Below are 10,170 nucleotides of genomic sequence, written 5' to 3' on the forward strand. Positions count from 1 at the left end.
ATAAAGAGTGTGTGGGCAGACAGTCAGTGATGTGTGCTGCCTACAAGGTTCGTTACTGTAGCACTGAGTCAGTCCCCGTAATGCACGGACACCACACACTACCACACAGAACACGTCCTTGTGATGGTTCAGTATCAAGACCAGCACCTCATGAATCCATCCAGAGTCCGGCGTAAAGAGAGCATGTGTGTAAAGTGAAAGGCCGTGTGCACACGGAGCACTGATTGATGGACGATCATATTATCTCTTCAACGATTACTGAATATGAAACGTGCAGCAAGTTAAGCGCTGTCAGAGAGCAGACCCGCACACTGGCCCTCGTGCGCTTTTAATGGAATGTTTTAAAACCTTACAAACGGCAAAACTCATATTTCTATTGTTGTATCAAACTCTATTTGGGTCATTAAAAGGAGCGCGTGCGCACCGCTCCATCCACCCAGTCCTGTTGAGTGTGTGACATGTCACACTATACCACTTGACACTTTTCCAGCCTGACGATGCTCTGCGTCCTGCTGTGTTGTGTTCTATGTGGGCTGGCTGAGTGACGCGCCAGTTGGGAGCCGGACTCTGCGCTGAAATAAAGAGGCAGCGGCTGCGGAGAGCGCAGAACAGCGGAGCGGAGAGAGGCGTCCCAACAACCACAGCTGCACCACCACTAACCCCGCCGTGCCTGCTCAGCTCAGCCTCCTCTCGGAGCTCTCACCGGAGGAACATGCGGTCGCTCCGTCCGGCTCATTAACCGCTAAAAGCTCCGCGGGCTTCCACGACCTGAACCCTCCCCCCCCCACCCCCGGCAGGACCTGCGAGCCGTAGAGAGAGAATTAAAAAAAATAACTTTTATTGGTAAGTCTTCACTTTGTTTATACATTCAAAAGGAAAATGAAACGAACGTGATCGCAGATCAGATTGTTTAGGTTTTATTCATATTCATATCAGGAGTTGGAGATTTACAGAGAGGGTTGTGCAACAGGTGTAGGCCTGTCATCCACTTCTTTTAGTGCAGTTGATATTATCGTCAATATCAGCACTGGTTTTCCTGACACATCAAATGATAACAAAAGTGTTTTTTAAATTCAATTAATTATTAGTAAAGTGATATGTGCGGTTAAAAAATAACTTTATGAAAACGGAATAGTTTTTCCTCAGTAGAGATACTGATGTGTATGAATTAATGAATTAAGATGAAACATTTATTACTTCCTCTTTTTACACAAGCACAATTACAAATAGTTTGATCATCATCAGCAGGTCACGAGCTTCATATTACTGACAAACTGAAGTCTGAATTGTGATCCAGACTGTGATTCGGTTGAGCCGCTCTGATGGGTCTCACAGATCTATACAGAGAAAAGCTGCACAATTAGCGCAGAGTGAATAAACACCCGTGAAGAAGAGACGCTGTAGAGGCGCTGGCTCGTCATCCTCCGCTCCGCTGAGTGGGGATCGGGATCTGATACGCGGACCCAGGTGTGACGGGCCTTTACTCCGCAGATGTGATCCTGAGGGCCACGCATGGCTCAGACTGGACTATTCATGTCGTGTTATTATGCCACGCAATGCTAATTTTACACAAGTATTCGTCGTTAAGTGTGAAAGCCCCTTGCAGAGTTTAAACAGCGTTTTAATGTGTTCAGTGTGTGAGCCGCATTGGGATGCAGCTGGAGTGAAATGCTGTGATTTGAACACTGAGCATACAAATACAAAACGTATCCGAGGCTCGTGAGCTCTTTGACACAGTGCAGTAAAAAGGACAATATTCTACTGTAAAATGGAAATAGAAAAGTGCAAGTTCATTCTTCAGTAAATTAGCTTCATATACATTTGTTTTTTGAACATGACAGCGAAACTTCTTATTATTTCAAAAAGTGAATGTTTCAACCTGTTGCTGTAGAAAACAATTTTTTCAAAACTTTTCCAGAGATCTGCTTCTGTTTCTAGAATAAAATAAAACTTATGATTTATATTTGTGCTGTGGCAGGCAGCCTCTAAGTCCCAGCTGTCATACTTCAAGAGAGCCTGTGACTGTGTTCTTATCAACGTCATGGTACAAATAGAGATCCTTTAGTGAACTTACTGCATAAAGTGAAGTGATGTATTGGCCACCAAATGACTGGAATCAGCTCTTAAAACACCCACTCTGTATGTTTTCAATGAGCACATTAACTTCACCACGTCACAAAATAATAATAATTCAAAACTCGGAGGACACGTGCTTCCTATGGTTAGGACGTAGTCAATTCTGTAAGGGAAGAAAAGCTCACATCCATTGATCATTTGCGGAAGGAGATGTGTGTACTACACCCAGCCTGATCGCGTTTACATGGAGGTGTGAAGCAGCGTCTCAGTCTCCACAACGGGGCCCTCTGAGGTGCTGTATCTCACAGTCTGGACCCGAGCAGAGGGCCACATGGCTGTTAGGATCTGGAAGCCCCTGGTATGCAGACATCAAAGGGTTAAAGGTGAGGAGCCGCTCAGCAGCACAGCACTTATCTCCTCTAATGACCTCCTAAGTATAAGTCAATTACTTCTGCGTCATGATCAGAACGGAACAGACCACAGGGGGCTGCTTGAGCTCCACTGCTCCTCATTACTTCACTGCAGTTTACTGGATGAGCGGCCCGGCCTCAGGTCTGAGTTCAAGGCTTCTCTAATTAATTTACTGCATTTATTAAAATCTGTGTAGAGAGCTGCACAGTGTAAACTCTCCTCTCTCGGTCTGTTATAGCCCCGCAAAGCAATAAACCACTCACCTGGCTGATTTGGTTATGAATGTTTGTTGAAGCAGCGCGCTCCTCTGCGACACCGCTGGTGATGAAATCAGAAAGTTATTGTCTTATGAGTTTTTACAATTCCATGCATTCTTCTGAAACGAAAAGAAACCTCCTTAAATCCTGATGATGTTGACAGATACCAGGTTACATTATTTCTGCTCTGATTGTTGTCTCTGTTTGTAAAATGAAATGTTGATCATCGCCAACATTTTTATTACGATTTACATTACTGTTATTATTATTCTCAATATCATTTAAAATTACTCATCTTCATCAATATGAAAAGAGTTGTTCCCTGAATAGTTCAAATTAATAATAAAAAGCATTCCATAATATCACTTGTGTCTTAACCTCAACATGTCAACATGTCAACATGTCATCAGCTTTCAGAACTCTGAGATCTGAAATAATTATGGCTTTGTTGTGATGAATCCACTGTTGTGTCCACCAGAGATGAGGAGTTTTATTATTACATTTTTCTGGAGATTAAATCCTAAACCTGACACTTAAAGCCGATTCCATCAATTATGGACCTTGTGACGAGTGATTTGAAGAAGGTGTTTATTCAGGTTCTGATTACAGATGTTCGTAAATAGACTAAAGTACATACATTTACACTTGAAAATATACTTCAGTCAAGTCACTTCAAAGTGAAAGTACTCATTTTTAGAAATGGCCCTGTCACAGTATGATTAAGAAGTATTTCTGGATCACATATACCCTGGGTTTTCCTACAACTACCACAGTACCACATCTTTTTTGACTCTATCATACAGCATAATAATGATTTATTTATTTATGATTATTTATTTCTATAGACTTCTTCAAAAACAGGTCACAAAGTGCTTTACAAAGACATAAAAAGCAAGACAAATTAAAAGATAGTGATACATATAAATAGTTGTTATATATTATAATGAGAAGCAAGAGGTGAATTAGTAAAACACAGGAACAACAAGAGGAGTTAAAGCAGAAGAAGAACCAATTGGAAGAAATCACTTCAGAAGAATGTCTTTAAAGAGAGTTGTGTTGTTTTTATCTTCTATCAGTCTTCATCTGAAAAATAACCATAGTAGTGACCAGTGGTGGAAGAAGCAAACGTATTTCAAATACCAGACTAAAAAAAGTACTTAAAGTTAAAGTGTGCAGCAGAAGACTACCTGAAGTGGTATGTTATCAGATATCATATTATCACTATAATTAGAAGTGAAAGGTGGTGACGAACGTAATTACCTCATACTCTGTTGTGTAGTTTATTATATCGTTGAATATGTGACAAGTCATAGTGGTGTAGTGTATGTTCTGGTAGCTGTCATATACATTTAAAGGAGTAAAAAGTGCCGTCTAGAATCTATAGAGTAGTTTAACACAAAAATAACAAGTAATCCAAAACTGTAAAAAGTACAAGTATCACGTATTTTTCTCTGAAATTAAACTCAAGCCTCAAATTTGCACTGAAATGCAGCATCTGAGTAAAAGTAGCTGGTGTGGCTGAACAGGTGTGCTGCATGAGGAGGTGGGAGGAGTAACCTGTGGAGGTGTGTGTCTGCCTCAAACAAAGACACTTTATTGTCGATTGTTATTCCTGCTTATCAGCTCACGGCTATTTCTCTGTCTGAACGCTGTCATTCTGTGGCTCAGCACGAACAGCCCCGGGCATGTTTGATACCTAAAGCCAAGTTCACGTTCAGCGAAACAACTTGCTGTCCTGGGATCAGTCTGTTCGTGGTCTTCACACGACCGACCAGTGACAGAGAGTCCCACACTGCCAGGGCCTTCATCTGAGATCCCAGACGAGGAAAACATGCGAGAAGTCACACGGGCGTAGTCATGCTTCCTGATGATGTCGTCAGCACACACGCGTTCAGGCAACAGCCTGTTTACCCTACGTAGATCAGTCTCTGTGTCATGTGCTATGTTTATTCATGCAACGTCCAACAACAACAACTTAAGCCCGTATTGCAAAAGCAACACATAGCTCGGACAGGCAGGCTACATGTTTTCCGCTCTCTTTAGCTGTGGCTTCCAGACAGATCCAGATATTTAGCCCGCTAGTTATCTGGAATGCGTCTGCAACTTCAAACCGTTCACACAAAGTGCTGGAGCCAATTAGTGCTGTTAGAACCGACTTTAAAGGACCGTACAGGATCATTATTTTCTTTAGATTTTTATTCAATGTAGTAATAGTGGAGGAGCTTGCAGATGGCTTAGCTTTTAAGAGTTTTGTATGGTGTGGATCCAACAGCATGGGCCTTTCACGTGCACAGCCTCATTAAGCTGATAATGAGGCCTTATCTGCGAGCTGGACTTGATGTTTATTGGCTCCTGACAGAAGTGTGTGTGTTGTTGAAAGGGGTTTGGGGAAGCAATAGGGCTCTTGGTGGGAAGTGGGTACAAACTTTAAAGTATGTGACCTTTGTATGAATTAAATAACGGCATGAAGCATTCCAACCAAATGCCACCTCTCAACCTTCCAACAGAGATCCTGTTCAACAAACATGAGCTACCTACTGTAGCCACCAGTCTGTGGTGGCTGCTCGCCACTCATTTAAGAATCTAAATATATGAAGGCCGTCAGTGATTCAGTGGAAAAGGAATGTACAGCGCTGCAGTTTGCAGAAAAATACAATGACAACATTTATTATTCTGCCGACTGGGTTGCTAGATTCTTGCCTAATTCCTCTCACGCTTCACTGGTTTCTTGTGTAAATGTAGTAGCAGTTACACTATGTATAGGGGGGGGGGGGGTTTGCAGTCGTAACTTGTGATTGGACCCCCTGGTCATCTTAATTGCTCTCTTCATTGAATTGACTAAAGAGAAGTTAATTAGAATAATTCAATGAGACTTGGCTCAAAGTTTGCATAATTTCATCTTTCAATGTTTTCTGTCTCGACCAGAAGACCTGTTGGATTCCGCGTAGCAGCCATGGGCAGCAAGACTCTGCCAGCACCAGTCCCTCTCCACCCGTCCCTCCAGCTGGCTAACCACGCCCTCCTCCAGAGCTCCACAGGCCTCCAGCTGCCAGCGGATCATTTTCACAGTATCTACAGCTTCAGTGCCCTACACGCCATCCACCTCCACCAGTGGACCCTCGGCTACCCACCTTTGGCCCTGCCCCGCTGCACCATCTCCAAGCTGCCTGCCCAGTTCTCCTCCATGGCCTCCCTCCCCATGTTCCCTCACCTCCTGCAGTATAAGCATGACTCAGCGGGACTGCTGCAGAGCTCCAAGAACAAGCCCCGCTTTGACTTTGCTAACCTGGCAGCTGCAGCCACCCAGGAGGATCATTTGAAGGCCGAAGACCTGAGCGTGACGGGTGCCTCCGCCGCCGCAGCACAGGCTTCATCTCACCACCAGACTTCAGCCAGCCTAGGATGCCTGCTGGATGTTACCAAACTCTCCTCACCAGAGCGCAAGTCCAGCAGAGGCCGACTGCCCTCCAAGACCAAGAAAGAGTTTGTCTGCAAGTTCTGTGGCCGCCATTTCACCAAATCCTACAACCTTTTGATCCACGAGAGGACGCACACGGACGAGAGGCCATACACCTGTGATATCTGCCACAAGGCCTTTAGAAGACAGGACCATCTCCGGGACCACAGGTGAGAACCACATTTGATCAAGTTAAATAGCATAAAGAACAATATTCACGAAGTGAATAAAGGGTTACTTTCTGTTGATAAGCGTGCCCACTTCAGTTGTCTAGTTGTGGTAATAGGCAAGGTATGAACTTTTCTCTCAAGCTCTAGTTTTCATACAACTACTTCTGGGCCGTTATCCCCATATCTATAATTGAGTACAAGTCACCCCTTCTATAGTCAATTTCCATCCAAATTTAGGGCACATTTACACCAAATTTCCAGACAATCAGCAAATTAGTGTGTTAATTCTCCAGTCAAGCGCTGAGCTTTATTCATGAGGTTGACTTATTGATCTTTTCAAACATGTAACGCCGTGTCGACACAGGGGGCGTAGTGTGAGCAGCAGCTTCAGTGCTCTGTGTCCACACACGATGCGTTCAGGACAATACAATGGTTCTACCAAACAGACGTCAACATTTTGCCTTTTGATTATCAGCATACTTAGATTGTCAAAGACTTCGATTCATTATGTGCGTCATCAATCGACATTGTGTTAGCAGTAAGCTGACATATAGCAGCAGGGTAATGAGTTTGGATCAGGGTGAATTCCATGAGGCAGAGCAGGTTCAAACATCTTGTACATTGTGTCTTGTCATTTTGCCAAGCTTTGCAAAATCTAAATGTCATCGATTTACATTCGATGATTTGAGGAGATTATTTCCCAGACATGCTGTGCAGTGATTTGAGTCGTGAATGTGTTCGAACAACTGCACAGTCAGATGTTCTGCGGTGGCTTACTGCTGCTGAACTAATGGTGTGGTGCATAAGTAATGTCACATACACATAGAAAACCAGCAGACCACAAATCAGTGACTTAATGTCTGATTCAGTGCAATTCATTGACTTGGTGCTGACATCAGCGTAAAATTGGCATGATGTAACCATATATGGCATCGCAGCTTGTTTATACTGACTTCAGGTCGTGTGTTTTCTCCGATTTGAAAAATGACCAAATTTGAATACATTGTCACACCGTAGTTCTTTCCCTCTAACTCGTCTGGCATCGATGTCTGTGTAAAGCGATGATGCCACAATAGCTCTTACAGCTAAACATGTGAAAATAACACCACCACGCTCCTTCCACGCTTCACTTCAAAAGGGTCCAAAGGGGGGGTTCATCGGGAGAGACTCTCCATCTGCTGTTGTCCAGGAGAAGCATACAGAATCAAAAAACACAGGACATGTTTGTCTGTCCTTTGTGCCAAGGTGGTGAGCACTTCCAGGAAATGAACCTTGTTTTAAGTGGTTGATGATCTCCAAGTGGGGGTTTCCAGCTTGTGTGGGGTGTATCTTGGTTTGGTTTATGTTGTAGAATTTTTGGGACAGACAAACATCACATTCCAAAGCAGTTTCTCTGTTGACTTAATGTAGCGACTACTATCAATTTTACAAGCTGTTAATGAGTAGGCTGTGATGTGTTCAAAACAAATCCACACCGAAAGTCCAGACCTTTTATGCTGTTGATTGAACAAAGAGTTACAAGCAATAACTGTAGTGGAATCAATAAAGTATGAACAGAAAAAAAAAATCAGAGCTGTGCTGCCCCTCTTCGTCTGAATCCAGCCGTTTAAGTGAACAGGTAAACAGAGTGAAACCACACACCTGCATGTTACCGGAGGGGATTGTAACCAAAAAGACCGCCAGCAGCCTGAACAAATAACAAGATAAACAATAAAGGCTATGTTACTTTCTGCACATCCCATATACCCGTGTCCTCTGAGATTTCAGGAATAAAGTCATGTCATGTGTATTACAGTACTGCTGAAATGGTGTTGTCCCATTCAGACCGTCTGACTGACACATGACCCTGTTTAGGACTCTCTCTGGATGAAGCAAAGTTTAGAGTAGTGGCTGAAACCAAAACGTACAAATAAGCCTTCAGATCAGTGCATGAATCTCACCGTTGTGTGGCTTACCGTCCACACAAATGTAACTTCACCACCTCCAACAAAGTGCGGTTCACATCGGCATCCCCGAGCTTTTCAGTGGGAAGCATCCTAGAGGGCCTTTGTTCTAACAGTGGCCCTAATACTACATATTGAAGGGGACGTGTAGCCTGTGTCAGTGGTAATGATGATGTTCTGAAATACTAACTGGCTGCTCTGTGTGTCCACCCTGCAGGTACATTCATTCCAAAGAAAAGCCCTTCAAATGTCAGGAGTGTGGGAAGGGCTTCTGTCAGTCCAGGACTCTGGCTGTCCACAAAACATTACACATGCAGGTCAAGGAACTGAAGCCAGCCAAGACCAAGTGATTCACTCTGCCAGCAGGGAAGGGACGGGGACACTGGAAAAACATGACCAAAGACCACAACAATCAAAGAACAACCAAAGACTTATTCATCTCAGCTGTTGGAGGCAGAGCGCTCTGCTTCTGTGGGAATACTCTTCAACGATGAACTATTTCACCAGCCAGCTCTTAAAGGAATAATGCAGAGATACTGTAAGCCTGAGTGGAGAAGCGGATGCTTAGTTATCAAAGCTTGACTTGGCAATGGATGTGTGGAATGTGAAATGAAAAAAACACTTGTGGCTGCTCAGTGAACTACTTTGCTCAGAAGCTTATAATCCAAAAAACTTCTTAAAAAGGGACACAACTGTTATGCAATTATTATTTTTTTTACAGCAACATAGAATGATCAAAGCCATGTTAATACATTTTCCTCCTTTTCAATATCGTACCCCAATGTTATTTTTGTACAGATGCATTATATCAAAAATGTATTTTTGCACTTTGACCTGATTATTGATTATTTACATATATCACTGGATTTCTTAAACTTATTTTCAAAACAAATAATCATTTCTAAATAAAATATTTTACTGTAAGTGGTTGGCTGTTTGTCTCAGTTTGTCTGAGTGAAATGTTGCTATTTGAGCGCGTAATTTAGTCATTAGATTACATGTAAATCAGTGCACTGCCCACTGTTTTCACAGTCCACTCACATGACTGTTCATGAAATAGTCACAGGAAGTCATTTATCGGTTTTGCATTTCGTCCATTGTTTCATGAAAACAATGGCAATGGAAAGTCCATTTGGATCCTTTTTCATGGCGGACACAGGAATGAAAGAGACACCGCGGTGGTTTAGTTGCCTGACCCTAAATTTCGTGCCAAGCGACTAAAATAATTAACAATTCATGTCCCTGTAAACAAAACCAATAGATTGCATTTCGAGAATATTTCATGAACTGCAGTGAGACTGTGTTGGTTTTCACCGTGATCATGATGATGAGGATCACAAGGTTGGCGGTTTGATGCCCACCTCCTCCTGCCCAAGTGTTGAAGTTTCCTTGGGCAAGACAATGAACCCCAAATTGCTCCTGAAGCTCAGGCCAGCCCCCTCCGTGGTAGCTCGCTGCCACTGGTGTGTGCGTGAATGGGTGAATGAGCAGCAGAATGTTTGTTCAGCATTTTCGATAAAAAAACAATGCAGACATTTTAGATAGTGACAAAGTAGCAGTCCAGCGGCTTACTCCACGACTCCACTTACTTGCTCCTTTTTCAAAAGGTGTTTTGATAAATATTTTTCGACACTTTTTAACTTTAGATTAAATTGAAATAATTTAAAGGAACACGAGGAACAAACACAGAAACCACATATGAACTAATATTATGAAGAGGTGCTTATTGTAGCTTGTTTTTTATATTTCAGTACATTCATTTATCATGCTTCAGGCCCTGTGAGGCTGTATTTGAGCTAAATGCTCACATTGGCATGCTAACATGCTTATGATGCTAGCATATTGATGTTTAGCAG

The 10,170-nt window shown here is 42.8% G+C and overlaps 1 protein-coding gene across 2 annotated transcripts; it reads left to right on the plus strand.

The window, feature by feature from the left end:
- The first annotated feature begins 636 nt into the window (after window positions 1-636).
- On the plus strand, window positions 637-9,173 carry osr1 (odd-skipped related transcription factor 1). Of its 2 annotated transcripts, none has more exons than XM_079286712.1 (3): window positions 637-843; window positions 5,670-6,371; window positions 8,532-9,173. In XM_079286712.1, the coding sequence occupies exons 2-3, from the start codon at window positions 5,698-5,700 to the stop codon at window positions 8,662-8,664; spliced, it is 807 nt and encodes a 268-aa protein (XP_079142838.1). In that variant the 5' UTR covers window positions 637-843; window positions 5,670-5,697; the 3' UTR covers window positions 8,665-9,173. The 2 variants fall into 2 exon arrangements, with proteins under 2 accessions (XP_079142838.1, XP_079142839.1); XM_079286713.1 differs by having other exon boundaries at window positions 5,673-6,371.
- The last annotated feature ends 997 nt before the right edge of the window (window positions 9,174-10,170 follow it).

Source organism: Melanostigma gelatinosum, assembly GCF_949748355.1.
Source record: "Melanostigma gelatinosum genome assembly, chromosome: 16".
NCBI lineage: Eukaryota > Metazoa > Chordata > Actinopteri > Perciformes > Zoarcidae > Melanostigma > Melanostigma gelatinosum.